General features: G+C 40.2%; 1 protein-coding gene across 1 annotated transcript in view; it reads left to right on the top strand.

The window, feature by feature from the left end:
* MINDY1 (MINDY lysine 48 deubiquitinase 1) overlaps positions 1-18,508 on the top strand; it is a 271,933-nt gene extending 253,425 nt beyond the window's left edge. The window contains exon 10 of the mRNA XM_053704855.1: positions 17,351-18,508. Within this exon, the coding sequence (XP_053560830.1) occupies positions 17,351-17,431 (81 nt within the window). The 3' untranslated portion in view covers positions 17,432-18,508. The remainder of the gene's footprint in view (positions 1-17,350) is intronic.
* Positions 18,509-19,120: the final 612 nt, after the last annotated feature.

The following is a 19,120-nucleotide window of genomic DNA, read 5'->3' as shown; positions in this document are numbered from 1 at the left end:
CATCTAAGACCATTACAACTGTTCATGCTCAGTCAGTGGAATGGGGACTATTCAGACTTGTCTCCGAAGATACAAGTAAATCAGAGGACCAGAGACTCATTCCGTTGGTGGCTGTCCCTGGACAACCTGTCACAAGGGATGACCTTCCGCAGACCAGAGTGGGTCATTGTCACGACCGACGCCAGTCTGATGGGCTGGGGCGCGGTCTGGGGATCCCTGAAAGCTCAGGGTCTTTGGTCTCGGGTAGAATCTCTTCTACCGATAAATATTCTGGAACTGAGAGCGATATTCAATGCTCTCAAAGCTTGGCCTCAGCTAGCGAGGGCCAAGTTCATACATCAACCATCAGGGGGGAACAAGGAGTTCCCTAGCGATGGAAGAAGTGACCAAAATCATTCTATGGGCGGAGTCTCACTCCTGCCACCTGTCTGCTATCCACATCCCAGGAGTGGAAAATTGGGAAGCGGATTTTCTGAGTCGTCAGACATTGCATCCGGGGGAGTGGGAACTCCATCCGGAAATCTTTGCCCAAGTCACTCAACCGTGGGGCATTCCAGACATGGATCTGATGGCCTCTCGTCAGAACTTCAGAGTTCCTTACTACGGGTACAGATCCAGGGATCCCAAGGCGGCTCTAGTGGATGCACTAGTAGCACCTTGGACCTTCAAACTAGCTTATGTGTTCCCGCCGTTTCCTCTCATCCCCAGGCTGGTAGCCAGGATCAATCAGGAGAGGGCGTCGGTGATTTTGATAGCTCCTGCGTGGCCACGCAGGACTTGGTATGCAGATCTGGTGAATATGTCATCGGCTCCACCATGGAAGCTACCTTTGAGAGACCTTCTTGTTCTAGGTCCGTTCGACCCACTCCAGCTGACTGCTTGGAGATTGAACGCTTGATCTTATCAAAGCGAGGGTTCTCAGATTCTGTTATTAATACTCTTGTTCAGGCCTGAAAGCCTGTAACCAGAAAAATTACCACATAATTTGGTATATCTGTTGGTGTGAATCTGCAGGATTCCCTTGGGACAAGGTTAAGATTCCTAAGAGTCTATCCTTCCTTCGAGAAGGATTGGAAAAAGGATTATCTGCAAGTTCCTTGATGGGACAGATTTCTGCCTTGTCTGTGTTACTTCACAAAAAGCTGGCAGCTGTGCCAGACGTTCTAGCCTTTGTTCAGGCTCTGGTTAGAATCAAGCCTGTTTACAAAATTTTGACTCCTCCTTGGAGTCTCAACCTAGTTCTTTCAGTTCTTCAGGGGGTTCCGTTTGAACCCTTACATTCCGTTGATATTAAGTTATTATCTTGGAAAGTTTTGTTTTTGGTTGCAATTTCTTCTGCTAGAAGAGTTTCAGAATTATCTGCTCTGCAGTGTTCTTCTCCTTATCTGGTGTTCCATGCAGATAAGGTGGTTTTGCGTACTAAACCTGGTTTTCTTCCAAAAGTTGTTTCTAACAAAAACATTAACCAGGAGATAGTTGTGCCTTCTTTGTGTCCTAATCCAGTTTCAAAGAAGGAACGTTTGTTGCACAACTTGGATGTAGTTCGTGCTCTCAAATTTTACTTAGCAGCTACTAAGGATTTCAGACAAACTTTGTCTTTGTTGTTTATTCTGGTAAACGGAGAGGTCAAAAAGCATCTTCTACCTCTCTCTCCTTCTGGATTAAAAGCATTATCCGATTGGCTTATGAGACTGCCGGACGGCAGCCTCCTGAAAGAATCACAGCTCACTCCACTAGGGCTGTGGCTTCCACATGGGCCTTCAAGAACGAGGCTTCTGTTGATCAGATATGTAAGGCAGCGACTTGGTCTTCACTGCACACTTTTTCTAAATTTTACAAATTTGATACTTTTGCTTCTTCTGAGGCTATTTTTGGGAGAAAGGTTTTGCAAGCCGTGGTGCCTTCCATTTAGGTGACCTGATTTGCTCCCTCCCTTCATCCGTGTCCTAAAGCTTTGGTATTGGTTCCCACAAGTAAGGATGACGCCGTGGACCGGACACACCTATGTTGGAGAAAACAGAATTTATGTTTACCTGATAAATTACTTTCTCCAACGGTGTGTCCGGTCCACGGCCCGCCCTGGTTTTTTTAATCAGGTCTGATAATTTATTTTCTTTAACTACAGTCACCACGGTAACATATGGTTTCTCCTATGCAAATATTCCTCCTTAACGTCGGTCGAATGACTGGGGTAGGCGGAGCCTAGGAGGGATCATGTGACCAGCTTTGCTGGGCTCTTTGCCATTTCCTGTTGGGGAAGAGAATATCCCACAAGTAAGGATGACGCCGTGGACCGGACACACCGTTGGAGAAAGTAATTTATCAGGTAAACATAAATTCTGTTTTTCTGTAGATCCCCTTAGCTGTACAGAGTATCATATACCTGAAGGAACCTAAACTTCTTCTGTGATAAGCGCTTCTAAGCATTCTGAAGCCCAATTCCTCTCAGAGTACAGTGTTTGTCAGAGGGATGTGAAGAGAGTATAGCCTATTTGATTTTATGGTTTTCCTTGTTAGAAATCTTTTCAAGGGTTCTCTGTTATCCTGATCTCACTTTTTCTGTAGATCCCCTTAGCGGTACAGGATATCACATACCTGAAGGAACCTAAAACCCCAAATTTCTTTCATGTATTTGGCAAGAGTCCATGAGCTAGTGATGTATGGGATATACAATCCTACCAGGAGGGGCAAAGTTTCCCAAACTTCAAAATGCCTATAAATACACCACACCCACAATTCACGACGATATACTCTTATATACCATTACCTCTGCTGATAGCTTTCAGTACTGGTTTGGCTATCTGCTATATGTGGATGGGTGTCTTTCAGTAAGTATGTATCATCATTTAAGAAGACACTCTCAGCTATGGTTTGGCGCTTTATGTATTAATATAAAGTTTTAAATATATGTATTTTACTTTTATTTGCCATGAGTCAGATCTATGTGTATTACCCTTTGCAGTCCAGCAGTTTCGTTATGGAATCATGTTTTAGGAAGTTTGTCTTACCTGTGGTATAGTCTTTTTTTTTTTCCAATTTGACTTATTTTTTTCTTGGAAACTTGTGGGCAACTTAGGCTCGCGAGGGTGCAAAATGCTGTTATTCATTGCGTCATTCTTGGCGCAAGAAATCTTTTGGGCGCGAATGTGCGTCTGTCATGACGCAAGTTCGTCATTTCCTGCGTCATAGTTTATGCTAGGTTGTTTGGCGCAATATTGTTTATGATGCGAGTTGCGTCATTTCCGGATGTTAAGTTTTATTTTACCTTACTTCCTATATGCTCTTTGCCTTCTTTATGCTCAGAGGGCTATGCTATTTGCTTTTTTTGCCATTTTTAGAATTTGCTTCGTTTCCCATTTTTGAAACTGCTATATGTGGAAATAAGATATTTCTGTTTAATGTTATTTTTTCTTTTTTAGATTTTACAAGATGTCTCAATCTGACCCTATCTCAGAAGCTGCTGTAGGAACCATGCTGCCTGAACACAGTTCTACCAAAGCTAAGTGTATCTGTTGTAAGCTAGTGGAGATTATATCTCCAGTTGTAGTATGTAACAGTTGTCATGATAAGCTTTTGCATGCAGAAAAAGTTTCTATTAGTGCTAGTACAGTATCTGTTGTTCCTTCAACATATAAAGTACATGATATCCCTGTTGATATGAAAAATGATATTGCTGAAGCAATACAGAAGGCTATGGCTGCTATACCGCCTTCAAATAAACGTAAAAGGTCTTTTAAAACTTCTCATAATACTGATGAAATTTGTAATGAGCGGAAATATACTGATATATCCACCTCTGATGAGGATCTCTCTGACTCAGTAGATTCTACTTCAGACATTGACACTGATAAATCATCTTATCTTTTTAAGATTGAGTATATTCGTTCTTTGTTAAAAGAAGTGTTAATAACTTTGGATATTGAGGAGTCTGGTCCTCTTGATAATAAATCCAGTAAACATTTAAATTCTGTCTATAAACCTACTGTAACTACTCCTGAGGTTTTTCCTGTTCCTGGTGCTATTTCTGATGTGATTGCTAAGGAATGGTCTAAGCCTGGTACTTCTTTTGTTCCTTCTTCAAGGTTTAAAAAGTGGTATCCTTTGCCAAGGGCTAAATTAGAGTTTTGGGGAAAAGTTCCTAAGGTTGAGGAGGCTATTTCTACTCTTGTTAAACGTACTACTATTTCTATGGAAGATAGTACCTCTTTTAAGGATCCATTAGTTAGATTGAATCTTATCTAAGGAAAGCTTATTTGCATTCTGGCTATATGCTCAGACCTGCCATTTCTATGGCTGATGTTGCGGCTGCATCAACTTTTTGGTTGAATAGCTTAGCACAACGGGAAAAAGACTCTGATTTGCATAGCATTGTTCGTTTGCTTCAACATGCTAATCATTTTATCTGTGATGCTATTTTTTATATCATCAATATTAATGTTAAATCTATGTCTTTGGCTATTTTAGCTAGAAGAGCTTTATGGCTCAAATCATGGAATGCTGACATGGTATCTAAATCTAGGTTACTATCTTTATCATTCCAGGGTAATAATTTGTTTGGTTCCCAGTTGGATTCTATTATTTCCACTATTACTGGGGGGGAAGGGAGTTTTTTTGCCTCAAGATAAAAAGTCTAAAGACAAATCGAAAGCTTCTAATCGGTTTCGTTCCTTTCGTCAGAATAGAGAACAGAAAACCACTCCTTCCCCTAAAGACTCTGGTTCCAATTGGAAGCCATCCTTGAGTTGGAATAAATCCAAGCCTTACAAGAAACCAAAGCCAGCCCCCAAGACTGCATGAAGGTGCGGCCCTCGATCCAGTTCTGCTGGTGGGGGGGCAGATTGAAATTATTTCAAGATGTTTGGGCAGGTTCCATTCAGAATCATTGGATTCAGAATATTGTCTCGGGTATCTAATAGGTTTCTCACGTTCCAACAAATCCTGTAAAAACTCAGGCTTTTCTGAAGTGTTTCAGATCTGGAGCTTTAAGGAGTGAATGTACCAGTTCCAATTCCAATTTTATTCAAATCTATTCATTGTTCCGAAGAAGGAAAATTCTTTCAGACCAGTTCTGGATCTGAAGTTTTTGAATCATTTTGTAACTTCCAAGATGGTGACTATAAGGACTATTCTGCCTTTTGTTCAGCAAGGTCATTACATGTCCTCAATAGACTTACAGTATGCGTATCTTCATATTCCGATTCATCCAGACCAGTATCGGTTTCTGAGATTCTCTTATCTAGCAAGCATTACCAGTTTGTTGCTCTTCCATTTGGCCTAGCAACAGCTCCAAGAATCTTTTTGAAGGTTCTCGGTGCCCTTCTATCTGTGATCAGAGAGCAGGGTATTGAGGTGTTTCCTTATATGGACGATATCTTGGTACTGGCTCAGTCTTTTCATTTAGCAGAATCTCACACAAATCAACTTGTGTTGTTTCTTCAAAGACATGGTTGGAGGATCAATTTACCAAAGAGGTCTTTTATTCCTCAGACAAGGGTCATCTTTTTAGGTTTCCAGATAGATTCAGTGTCTATGACTCTGTCTTGAACAGACAAGAGACAAATGAAATTGATTTCTGCCTGTCGAAACCTTCAGTCTCGATCATTCCCTTCAGTGGCTATGTGCATGGAAGTTTTAGGTCTCATGACTGCAGCATCGGACACAATCCCCTTTGCTCGTTTTCATATGAGACCTCTGCAGCTTTGCATGCTGAATCAATGGTGCAGGGATTATACTCTGATATCACAGTTGATATACTTAAACCCCAACATTCAACTCTCTCTGTCCTGGTGGTTAGTCCATCATCGTATTATTCAAGGGGCCTCTTTTGTTCGTCCTCCCTTGACTGTGATTTCAACAGATCGAAGTCTCACAGGTTGGGGAGCTGTCTGGGAGCCTCTGACAGCACAAGGAGTTTGGAATCCTCAAGAGGCGAGGTTACCAATCAATATTTTAGAACTTCTTGCTATTTTCAGGGCTCTTCAGACTTGGCCGCTATTAAAGAGAGAATTATTAATTCGTTTTCAGACAGACAATATCACAACTGTGGCATATGTCTATTATCAAGGGGGAACTCGCAGTCCTTTAGCAATGAAAGAAGTATCTTGGATACTTTCTTGGGTGGAATCCAACTCCTGTCTAATTTCTGCTATACATATCCCAGGTGTAGACAATTGGGAAGCGGATTATCTCAGTCGTTAGTATTTACATCCAGAGGAGTGGTCTCTCCATCCATCCATCCAGATGTATTTTGTCAGATTGTACAGATGTGGGGTCTCCCCGAAATCGATCTGATGATCTAAACAAGAAGCTTCCCAGGTACCTTTCCAGGTCCAGGGATCCTCAAGCGGAGATGGTGGATGCGTTAGCAGTTCCTTGGTTTTACCAACCTGCTTACATATTTCCGCCTCTAGTTCTTCTTCCAAGGGTGATCTCCAAGATCATATTGGAACAATTGCATGTGTTTCTGATAGCACCAGCGTGGCCTCACAGGTTTTGGTATGCTGATCTTGTCCGTATGTCCAGTTGCTAACCTTGGCCACTTCCTTTAAGGCCGGACCTTCTGTCTCAAGGGCCATTTTTCCATCAGGATCTCATGTTGCTAAATTTGAAGGTATGGAAATTGAACGCTTAGTACTTAGTCATAGAGGTTTTTATTACTGATTAATACTATGCTACAGGCTCGTAATTCTGTTTCAAGGACGATTTATTATCATGTTGTTTTTCTCATATAAATTCTCTTGGCATTCTTTTAGGATTCCTAGAATTTTACAGTTTCTTCAGGATGGTTTGGATAAAGGTTTGTCTGCAAGTACCTTGAAGGGACAAATCTCTGCTCTTTGTTTTTTATTTCATAGAAAGATTGCTAAACTTCCTGATATTCACTGTTTTGTTCAGGCTTTGGTTCGTATAAAGCCTGTTGTTAAATCAATCTCTCCTCCTTAGAGTCTTAATTTGGTTTTGAAGACTATGCAGGCTCCTCCTTTTGAGCCTATGCATTCTTTGGATATTAAACTACTTTCTTGGAAAGTGTTGTTTCTTTTGGCTATCTCTTCAGCTAGAAGAGTTTCTGAATGGTCTTCTCTCTCTTGTGAGTCTCCTTTTCTGATTTTCCATCAGGATATGGCTGTTTTGCGGACTTTGCTTAAATTTCTTCCTAAGGTTGTGAATTCTAACAACATTAGTAGGGAAATTGTTGTTCCTTCCTTGTGTCCTAATCCCAAGAATACTCTTGAAAAATCTTTACATTCTTTGGACGTTGTAAGAGCTTTGAAATATTATGTCGAAGCTACTAAAGATTTCAGGAAGACTTCTAGGCTATGTGTTGGTTTTTCTGTTCCTAGGAAAGGTCAGAAAGCCTCTGCCATTTCTTTGGCATCTTGGTACAAGCTTTTGATTCACAAGGCTTATTTAGAGGCGGGACAGTCTCCGCCTCAGAAAATTACAGCTCATTCTACTAGATTGGTCGCCACTTCTTGGGCTTTTAAGAATGAAGCTTCCGTTGATCAGATTTGCAAAGCAGCAACTTGGTCTTCTTTGCATGCATTTATTAAATTTTACTATTTTGATGTATTTGCTTCTTCTGAAGCAGTCTTTGGTAGAAGAGTTCTTCAGCCAGCTGTCTGTTTGATTATTCTGCTTATGATTTAAGGTTTTTTCTTGAAATTTATAAGATACTTTATTTTTTTTTGGATTTCATTTTTTCAGCGGAAATAGCTGTTTTTATTTTATCCCTCCCTTTCTAGTGACTCTTCTGTGATCTCCAACATCTTGGGTATTTCTATCCCATATATCACTAGCTCATGGACTCTTGCCAATTACATGAAAGAAAACATAATTTATGTAAGAACTTGCCTGATAAATTAATTTCTTTCATATTGGCAAGAGTCCATGAGGCCTACCCTTTTTTATGGTGGTTATGATTTATTCTATAAGGTACGACGAGTCCACGGATTCATCCTTTACTTGTGGGATATTATCCTCCTGCTAACAGGAAGTGGCAAAGAGCACCACAGCAGAGCTGTCTATATAGCTCCTCCCTTAGCTCCACCCCCCAGTCATTCTCTTTGCCTACTCTAAGTACTAGGAAGGGTAAAGTGAAAGAGGTGATAAAATATTAGTTTTTAATTTCTTCAAGCAAACTTAACTACACATATTGAGTCTGCTTGCAAAAATTTGAAATATTTGGTGCATTTTAAAGCAGTTTTGCAGAACGTGTATGCTTTTTTTCTCTTAATGGCGCAGAACCGTTTTTTAAGATTATTTTTTTCACTAAGTAAAGTGTTTTCATGCTTGTTTGTAGTCATTACTAGCCTGTTCAACATGTCTGAGATTGAAGAAAGTCATTGTTCAATATGTTTAGAAGCCATTGTGGAACCCCCACTTAGAATGTGTCCCTCATGCACTGAAAGGTCAATAAATTGCAAAGAACATATTTTAGCTGCTAAAAGTATGTCGCATGGATGATTCTCAGTCAGAAGGGAATCAGGTTATGCCATCTAATTCTCCCCAAGTGTCACAACCATTAACTCCCGCACAAGCGACGCCAAGTACTAGTGCGTCTAATTCTTTCACCCTGCAAGATATGGCCGCAGTTATGAATACTACCCTCACAGAGGTTTTATCTAAGCTGCCTGGGTTGCAGGGGAAGCGCAGTAGGTCTGGTGTGAGAACAAATGCTGAGCCCTCTGACGCTTTATTACCCATATCCGATGTACCCTCACAATGTTCTGAGTTGGGGGTGAGGGACTTGCTGTCTGAGGGAGAGATTTCTGATTCAGGAAATATGTTCCCTCAGACAGACTCAGATATGACGGCTTTTAAATTTAAACTAGAACACCTCCGCTTATTGCTCAGGGAGGTTTTAGCGACTCTGGATGATTGTGACCCTATTGTAGTTCCAGAGAAATTGTGTAAAATGGACAGATTTCTAGAGGTTCCTGCCTACACTGATATTTTTCCGGTCCTTAAGATGATTTCGGACATTGTTACTAAGGAGTGGGATAGACCAGGTATTCCGTTCGCTCCCCCTCCTACTTTTAAGAAAATGTTTCCCATATCAGACACCATGCGGGACTCGTGGCAGACGGTCCCTAAGATGGAGGGAGCTATTTCTACCCTGGCTAAGCGTACAACTATACCTATTGAGGACAGTTGTGCTTTCAAAGATCCTATGGATAAAAAATTAGAGGGTCTCCTAAAGAAAATATTTGTTCATCAGGGTTTTCTTCTCCAACCTATAGCGTGCATTGTTCCTGTAACTACTGCAGCTTCTTTTTGGTTCGAGGCTCTAGAGGAGGCTCTTCAGGTTGAGACCCCATTAGATGATATTCTGGATAGAATTAGGGCTCTCAAGCTAGCTAATTCTTTCATTACAGATGCCGCTTTTCAACTGGCTAAATTAGCGGCAAAGAATTGAGGTTTTGCCATTTTAGTGCGTAGAGCGTTATGGCTTAAGTCCTGGTCTGCTGATGTGTCATCAAAATCTAAGCTTTTAGCCATCCCTTTCAAGGGTAAGACCCTATTCAGGCCTGAACTGAAAGAGATCATTTCAGACATCACTGGAGGGAAAGGCCATGCCCTTCCTCAGGATAAGACAAATAAGATGAGGACCAAACAAAATAATTTTCGTTCCTTTTGAAACTTCAAAGGTGGTCCCTCTACCTCTTCCCCTGCTGCAAAGCAAGAGGGAAATTATGCTCAATCCAAGTCAGTCTGGAGACCTAACCAGACTTGGAACAAGGGTAAACAGGCCAAGAAGCCCGCTGCTGCCACCAAGACAGCATGAAGGGGTAGCCCCCGATCCGGGACCGGATCTAGTAGGGGGCAGACTTTCTCTCTCTTTGCTCAGGCTTGGGCAAGAGAGGATCAGGACTCCTGGGCTTTAGAAATCGTAACCCAGGGGTATCTTCTAGATTTCAAAGATTCTCCTCCAAGGGGGAGATTCCATCTTTCTCAATTGTCTGTAAACCAGACAAAAAGAGAGGCGTTTTTACGCTGTGTAGAAGACCTATATACCATGGGAGTGTCCTGCCCAGTTCCAAAAACAGAACAGGGGCAGGGGTTCTACTCAAATCTGTTTGTGGTTCCCAAAAAAGAGGGAACCTTCAGACCAATTTTAGATCTCAAGATCCTAAACAAATTCCTCAGATTCCCATCTTTAAGATGGAGACCATTCGGACTATTTTACCAATGATTCAGGAGGGTCAATATATGACCACCGTGGACTTAAAGGATGCGTATCTACACACCCCTATCCACAAATATCATCACCAGTTCCTCAGGTTCGCCTTTCTGGACAAGCATTACCAGTTTGTGGCTCTTCCCTTGGGGTTGGCCACAGCTCCCAGAATTTTCACAAAGCTGCTAGGGTCCCTTCTGGCGGTTCTAAGGCCGCGGGGCATAGCTGTGGCGCCTTATCTGGACGATATCTTAATTCAGGCGTCGACTTACCAACTAGCCAAGTCTCACACGGACATCGTGTTGGCTTTTCTAAGATCTCATGGGTAGAAGGTGAACGTAAAAAAGAGTTCACTTATCCCTCTCACAAGAATTCCATTCCTGGGAACTCTAATAGATTCGGTGGACATGAAAATTTTTCTGACGGAGGTCAGGAAATCAAAGATTTTAACCATCTGTCGAGCTCTTCATTCCATTCCTCGGCCGTCAGTGGCTCAGTGTATGGAGGTAATCGGACTAATGGTAGCGGCAATGGACATAGTTCCGTTTGCTCGCTTGCCTCTCAGACCACTGCAACTATGCATGCTCAAACAGTGGAATGGGGATTATGCAAATTTATCTCCTCAGATAAATCTGGATCAAGAGACCAGACAGAGACTCTCTTCTTTGGTGGTTGTCACAGGATCATCTGTCCCAGGGAATGTGTTTCCGCAGGCCAGCATGGGTCATAGTGACGACGGACGCCAGCCTATTGGGCTGGGGTGCAGTCTGGAATTCCCTGAAAGCACAGGGTTTGTGGACTCAGGTAGAAGCTCTCCTCCCGATAAATATTCTAGAACTGAGAGCGATATTCAGTGCGCTTCTGGCGTGGCCTCAGCTGGCTTCGGCCAGATTCATAAGATTCCAGTCGGACAATATCACAACTGTAGCATATATCAATCATCAGGGGGGAACAAAGAGTTCTCTAGCAATGATAGAGGTTACCAAAATAATTCGATGGGCAGAGACTCACTCTTGCCATCTATCAGCAATCTATATCCCAGGAGTGGAGAACTGGGAAGCGGATTTTCTAAGTCAGACTTTTCATCCGGGGGAGTGGGAACTCCATCCAGAGGTGTTTGCACATTTGATTCAGCAATGGGGCACACCAGAATTGGATCTGATGGCATCTCGTCAGAACGCCAAACTTCCTTGTTATGGGTCCAGGTCAAGGGATCCTCAGGCAGTACTGATAGATGCTCTAGCAGTACCCTAGTCGTTCAACCTGGCTTATGTGTTTCCACCATTTCCTCTCCTTCCTCATTTGATTGCCAGAATCAAACAGGAGAGAGCTTCAGTGATTTTGATAGCACCTGCGTGGCCACGCAGGACTTGGTATGCAGACCTGGTGGACATGTCATCTCTTCCACCATGGACTCTGCCACTGAGACAGGACCTTCTGATTCAAGGTCCGTTCCAGCATCCAAATCTAGTTTCTCTGCGGCTGACTGCTTTGAGATTGAACGCTTGATTTTATCCAAGCGGGGTTTCTCTGAGTCGATCATAGATACCTTGATTCAGGCTCGAAAGAAAGCCTGTCACTAGGAAAATTTATCATAAGATATGGCGTAAATATCTTTATTGGTGCGAATCCAAAGGCTACTCATGGAGTAAGATCAGGATTCCTAGGATTTTGTCCTTTCTCCAAGAAGGATTGGAGAAGGGGCTATCAGCTAGTTCCTTAAAGGGACAGATATCTGCCTTATCAATTCTACTGCACAAGCGTCTGGCAGATGTTCCAGACGTTCAGTCGTTCTGTCAGGCTTTAGTTAGAATCAAGCCTGTGTTTAAACCTGTTGCTCCTCCATGGAGTTTGAATTTAGTTCTTAAAGTTCTTCAAGGGGTTCCGTTTGAACCTATGCATTCCATAGATATTAAGCTTCTATCTTGGAAAGTTCTGTTTTTAGTTGCTATCTCTTCGGCTCGAAGAGTTTCTGAATTATCTGCATTGCAATGCGACTCGCCTTATCTTGTTTTCCATGCTGATAAGGTGGTTTTGCGTACCAAACCTGGATTCCTTCCTAAGGTTGTTACTAATAGGAATATCAATCATGAAATTGTTGTTCCTTCTCTGTGTCCTAATCCTTCCTCTAAGAAGGAGCGTCTGTTGCACAACTTGGACGTGGTTCGTGCTTTGAAGTTTTACTTGCAAGCAACCAAAGATTTCCGTCAAACATCTTCTTTGTTGTCTATTCTGGAAAACGTAGAGGTCAAAAAGCTACGGCTACCTCTCTTTCTTTTTGGCTGAAAAGCATCATCCGTTTGGCATACGAGACTGCTGGACAGCAGCCTCCTAAAGGATTACAGCTCACTCTACTAGAGCGGTGGCTTCCACATGGGCTTTTAAAAATGATGCTTCTGTTGAACAGATTTGTAAGGCTGCGACTTGGTCTTTGCTTAATACCTTTTCCAAATTTTACATATTTGATACTTTCGCTTCTTCGGAGGCTATTTTTGGGAGAAAAGTTCTTCAAGCAGTGGTGCCTTCTGTTTAACCATCTGTCTTGTCCTTCCCGTTCATCCATGTCCTGTAGCTTTGGTATTGTATCCCACAAGTAAAGGATGAATCCGTGGACTCGTCATACCTTATAGAAGAAAAGTAAATTTATGCTTACCTGATAAATTAATTTCTTCTATGGTACGACGAGTCCACGGCCCGCCCTGTCATTTTAAGACAGATTATATTTTTTTATTTTAAACTTCAGTCACCTCTGCACCTTGTAGTTTCTCCTTTTTCTTCCTGTACCTTCGGTCGAATGACTGGGGGGTGGAGCTAAAGGAGGAGCTATATAGACAGCTCTGCTGTGGTGCTTTTTGCCACTTCCTGTTAGCAGGATGATAATATCCCACAAGTAAAGGATTAATCCGTGGACTTGTCGTACCATAGAAGAAATTAATTTCTCAGGTAAGCATAAATTTACTTTTTTGTATAAAAAGCACAATTTTATTTTCCAGTTCCTCTTTTTGTATGCTTTTTACTCCTTATTTTATCACCCCACTACTTGGCTATTCGTTAAACTGAATTGTGGGTGTGGTGAGGGGTGTATTTATAGGCATTTTGAGGTTTCGGAAACTTTGCCCCTCCTGGTAGGATTGTATATCCCATACGTCACTAGCTCATGGACTCTTGCCAATAGGAAAGAAATTAATTTATCAGGTAAGTTCTTACATAAATTATGTTTTTTCTTTCGTGATTTAGATAGAGCCTACTTACTAAGAGCCTTTAAACAACTTTCCAATTTACGTCTATTATCAATTTTGTTTTATTCTCTTGGTATACTTTATTGAAGGAGCAGCAATATACATATAGATAAGCCAATAGCAAGAGGAATATATGTGCATCCACCAAGCAACAGCTAGCTCCCAAGCCTACCTAGGTATGCTTTTCAACAATGGATACCAAGAGAACTAGACAAATCAGATACAGGATGTAAAACTGAACCATGAAAGAAACTTTTTTGGGGGGTTTTATGTCCCTTTAACACATACACATTTGTAAATCAACATATATGTAAATGTGTCCCCAGGCCACTGCAGACAGACTATACAATAGTGATGCATATATAGAGCTTTGATGAATCAATACCATATACACAAATACACCTCTAAATTATCTCCTGCCGCCATTCCCAAGTGTCTTGCAAAGTGCTATATAATAGAATGATTCCAAATATTCCTGAAATACTTGCAAATATGTCCAAAAGGCAACTTTAGGGCTTTATCAAGCACCTTGAGGTGTTTAATTTGAAAAGGCAAAACTGATTCCGAAAAGGTGTTGAAAGGTCTTTTTGAAAATAGATTGTGATCGCTGAAAACTTTTTAGCCCATAGTATGATAAATTTGTTGGTACTGTTTTCAGTTGCTTTTTTATAGTACTAGGAAAGCTTTCCATGAATGGACATTGTGTATTAGTGCCTATTCTCTGAGTATAAAAATACTACCCCTCAACAAATGGCTATTGGTATAGGATTGAGACACTAGTGGTCTCTACTAATTATTATATACAGTATACATAAATGTGAAAGAGAAATAAAGGAAATACAATGCTAATATATATCCCCTATAGGAGGCGCTAAAGGGGAGATTGCAAAAGTAGAAACTATTAAATATAAGCTATAGAACAATGAACATACTGTATGTATAGCTGCCAAAGTACAAATGGTAACAGTAATGCAAGAATTAACAACAATTAAAAAGACAGCAGTGTCCAAATTAGATAGCTGTATGAATAGCTATATTTAAATAGCACCAGATGGTTATGATAGAGTCTTAAAGGCCATATACATAGCTCCGGAATTGGTATAGATGAGGAGTCCTTTCATCAGGAACACAAGATCTTAAACTTGGTGGAGGAGGAAGGCAGCACTCTTACTTCACCAGGGACGGTGTGAAGACTCTACAGCAAAACAAATAGAACAGAAAGTGGCGCCGTATGTGCAAATCAATAGCTCAAGATGTATCACGCACAGTGAGAAAACACAGGCTACTCACATGTAACAATGGCACTCAATTGTGCCTATAGAAGCAGGCTGGGTTTTTATCAGCAGTCCAGCTAGCTGATCTCCAGCGTGACTGGAACTCCAGAAGCACAGCAACATTGGATCTGCAGTGTAACAGAGAGGGAGGGCAAACAACCCTCAAGGTAGCGTATCCTGGGAGATAAACACTGAGCACTAAGAGTTTAAAACAAACCAAATGGGTTTATTAAAAAAATATATTTAAAAAACCATAGTTACAAACAACTCATGCTTACTCCTATTGGATTTACAAACATCAAACAGTGAAGTGATAGATTCTGCTGTTTTTGTGTAAATATAGGTTGGGTTACTTATGCAGGAGTGGCCTTGTTGCTATTACAACTAATAGAATGGGACACTTATAGTTATTATTTTCCTATTATGTATTCATATATATTTTCGGTTGTTTATATGTACACCAGAATCTCAACACCAAATTGTTTCATGGAGATCTACTCATTTATTGTACTAGATACAGTTTGTTGCCAATATGAATTGCACTATATCTGGAGGTCTGTATCTGTTTCTATTCACCACATAGTCTTATACTATTTTTTTTATATATGGGTAGTAGTATTTATTTTAAGGTTATTTCCCTTAGTCTTATATCACGTTATTCCAAGGATTTTGTATTCCTTTAACATTATATTCTCCCAGTGTTTATTACATACACATCTAGTTATGATTTAAGTCGCACATATGGCACAACCGCGTTTTTTCACATTATTAAATACAAATATTATCACATCAATGTGAACTCTTATTCACGTCCTCTAATACGTCTTTATTGAGCTTATCACATGCAGTAATTGCATTCATCACCAGTATAACTGCTCACGTATTTAGCTACACAATATTGTTATTTTATAGTAAAATATTATTATATTATAACATTCTTATATGTCCTTTTTTACTTTCCACTGATCACACTATACTACTCCTGAAGATCTTAGGGTCGGTATTTGGCATATGTTCATTGCCGATAGTTAACTAACAAATGAAAGTTCATATGAATTATCACTATGTCCCTCCTTCATTGGATCATATGAACTTTAATTCACCTTTTTCATGTTTTCCATATAGGTTAGTGTTTACTGTCGATATTTTTTGTCAAATTTTTGTTAGTCACGTAGACTTTTACAAATACTGACACGTCAACAGCGCTGCACCTATCACAACTCATCTAGGGGCGTAGTCAACTTACGCATCACTAGTCCGGTGCTCGCAACGATGTAGGTTATGAGCATAATGGTGATCGCTGACCCGCTTTTAAGTGCATTAAACTACACGTAACCAGTATAGTATCTATGTATTACATTTAGTTTGGGACACCCACAATAGAAAAATATATTGATTTTTTAATTTTAAATCGGAACATGTGGTTGTTGATCATAAGGAACATCCGCATAGTGGCAACAAACTGGTGCGAACTGAGATTTGTGATCAAAATGTGCTGTTAGTATTTTAGTATTTTAATACACGAGAGCGATCAATATAGATCATATATATATATATTATTGTTTTGCATCTACTAGTTAGATACAGGTGCAACAATTAGTTTCTATATTTGTTACATGGTTTTGTAACCACTAGTTAGACACAGGTGCAACAATTTGGTATTGTTGAGATGAAGGGTTCTGATTGGGCGGTCTGATTATTGAAGGGGAGGGTCCTTATTACTCCTTGTGGTAGCTTAGCCCTATATAAGGGGATTATTCACAACAATTTAACATGCCTAATGAAATGGTTCTACCGAGAAACGTGTTGCATAGGTTCTCTAATCTGATGCTAGAGATTACACTGTAGTAAGCATGAGTTGTTTTTAACTCTGTTTTTTTTATATATTTTTTAATAGACCCATTTGGTTTGTTTTAAACTCTCCGTGCTCAGTGTTTATCTCCTAGTTTACGCTACCTTGAGGGTTGGTTGCCCTCCTCTGTTCAACTGCAGATTCAGTGTTCCTGTGCCTCGAGGTCCAGTCACGTCGGAGTTCATCTAGCTGGACTGCTGATAAAAATCCAGCCTGCTTCTATAGGCACAATTGAGTACCCTGTATTTTCTCACTGTGCACGATACATCTTGTGCTATTGATTTGCACATGTGGCGCCTCTCTCTGTTCTATTTGTTTTGCTGCAAATGTGAAAAGTAACCAGATGGGGGTTGAAATGTGATAGAGAGGGGGGCAGAATGGGTGAGAGAGAGAGGAGGGGACACTGAGATTAAGTTTGAGTGAGAATGCGGAGATAGTGAAGGGGGCCTCAGTGGAAATTAGAGGGTGTAGGGTGTGAGGGAGTAAAAAGAACAGTTAAGAGAGAGTGCAAGGGAGGGGGGAGAACAACCAGCTAAAATGACAATGTTCCCATTACACTGCTCACCGACAATTAAAATGATAATTATACTTTACCTCCATTAATCTTTATGTGATTTTTCCACCACTTAATTTCACAAGTATCAAGTAGATGCACTGTTTGACCCTCATTATTTGTAAAGTAATAGTTATGTAATAAACATTTTTTTAAAAAATCACGTGAATGATTGATTCAAAAGTTCTTTATGTGAAACAAACTTGTGTTTTAGAAGTACACAAATAACGTTATGCTTTTGTTTTTCTTCCCTAGGCAAGAGAGCAGAGTTCAGGCCGGCCTGCTGGAGAGCGCAGACCGAGACAAAAGCAAGAGTCTGATTGTGTTCTGCTATAGCTCACTTTATACTCTGGGTGCTGCAGTTAAGGGATTACCATAAAGGGTGTAGTGCAAACCTCTCCAGATGCACAGAAAGGGATTAGATTCCACCCTGTTGTGCCGCAGACCGTTTGGTCTGCATCCACTCTTAGTTTGTATGTATCCTTGGGCCTTTATGAAGCACATATGAAAACTGTGCTTTTCCTTTGTACTCTATGAAATAGATAGAAGCAAGAAATTTCAAACACTATTCAATTGCCATCACGCTTTGTCCTATTTCTACATTTTCTAATTTGTTTGTTACCTGATAAAGGGGTTATCTAATGAGCTAAAACCACTGAGAAAAATGGTTCGAGGTGTGGACAAAGGCCAGAAGAGGAAAACTAACTGTTTTTGGGTGTATACTATTCCTTTATCGCTCTGCAACTAGCATTGATATTGCCTGGGAAGTGGCACAATAGTTTCATCCTGGAAGACACTCTCGTCCAGGATGTTTAAAGTCAGTAAAGTTAGGGAGTCGAAGGGTAAAAGTCTTTTCAGCCTGAAAGATTATTATTTTTTATTTAAAAAAAAAACACTTATAACTTTATTGTTCTACTGGTTGAAAATCATTCTCAGTAAACAGGCAAGGTTATTGTGTTATTACCTTCTACTGCAAGGCAAATGTGTTAGTCATCGATCTACACACCTGAAGTTCAGTCTGTTGGGTTGTTAAAGTGTATTTAAAGCATGATTTTGACACATAAAGGGCAATATACAAGCCACTTTGTAATATTAAGTAAAGGCTTTTGTGCTTAACTTGTTCATATACTGTTAGAAGTTGATGTCTATTTCTATGGACCTATAAAAGACACTCCTTGTCCTATCCTATTCAAGCTGTTGGTACAAAGTCAGAGACATTATTTGTTCAGGGGAATCTACAGATTATATCACTCTACATATTAACTGCTAGCTACATAAGATATGTCATACCACACAGAAACTTATATAATAAGTGTCATTTCTTTAAAAAAAAAAATAGATAGTACATTGGGACTGTACTATACCAGTGTACACTTTTAAGCAAATTTTGTAATATAAATTTGTTTACAAAAATGCCTGCTTACCTTATTTTATCTTTAAGATTGCTACCTTTTACATGCATCCTGTGTCTACCTTGGAGTATACATTCAAGTACATTCACATTTTGAATACCCCAGCATATACTTACTACTAATCTCTGTTTGATTTATTTTGTCTCCATTTCTGCCAGTGAACATCTCTTATGCAATGCATTGCAGAGGTTATTGATACTGCGCAAACACTGTACAAAAGTTGTCACTCCATTTATTTATCAGTTATTTTAATGCTAAAAAGCAGGTAAAGTGTTCGCTCTTAGTGGACACCCAAAGACAAATTTTTCACAGGTCATCTTTAAATTTTCTTTTTTTTTTGTTCTGTAAAATGTAGTGCTTTTATCTTGGCTAACCCTAGTAGCCTTCACCAGTGAAGAGTTTTTCCCCTTTTGAGGGACAGGCATAATCCTAAAACCCAGCCTATTTCAGGTGATATAAGATTCCTCTTTTCCTTGATGGTTAACTATTTTTCTCCAGGATCTGCTGTGTAAACTCAGTAATTTTGTCTATCAGGCAAGATTTTTTTGCTATGCATTTTTGGGGCGCATGCTTGCTATTCATTTGCATAGGCAGATTCTATGTGCATTATTCT

Source organism: Bombina bombina, chromosome 1 (assembly GCF_027579735.1).
Source record: "Bombina bombina isolate aBomBom1 chromosome 1, aBomBom1.pri, whole genome shotgun sequence".
NCBI lineage: Eukaryota > Metazoa > Chordata > Amphibia > Anura > Bombinatoridae > Bombina > Bombina bombina.
Note: the sequence above shows the minus strand (reverse complement) of the source record. Positions and strands in the feature narration are given on the sequence as shown.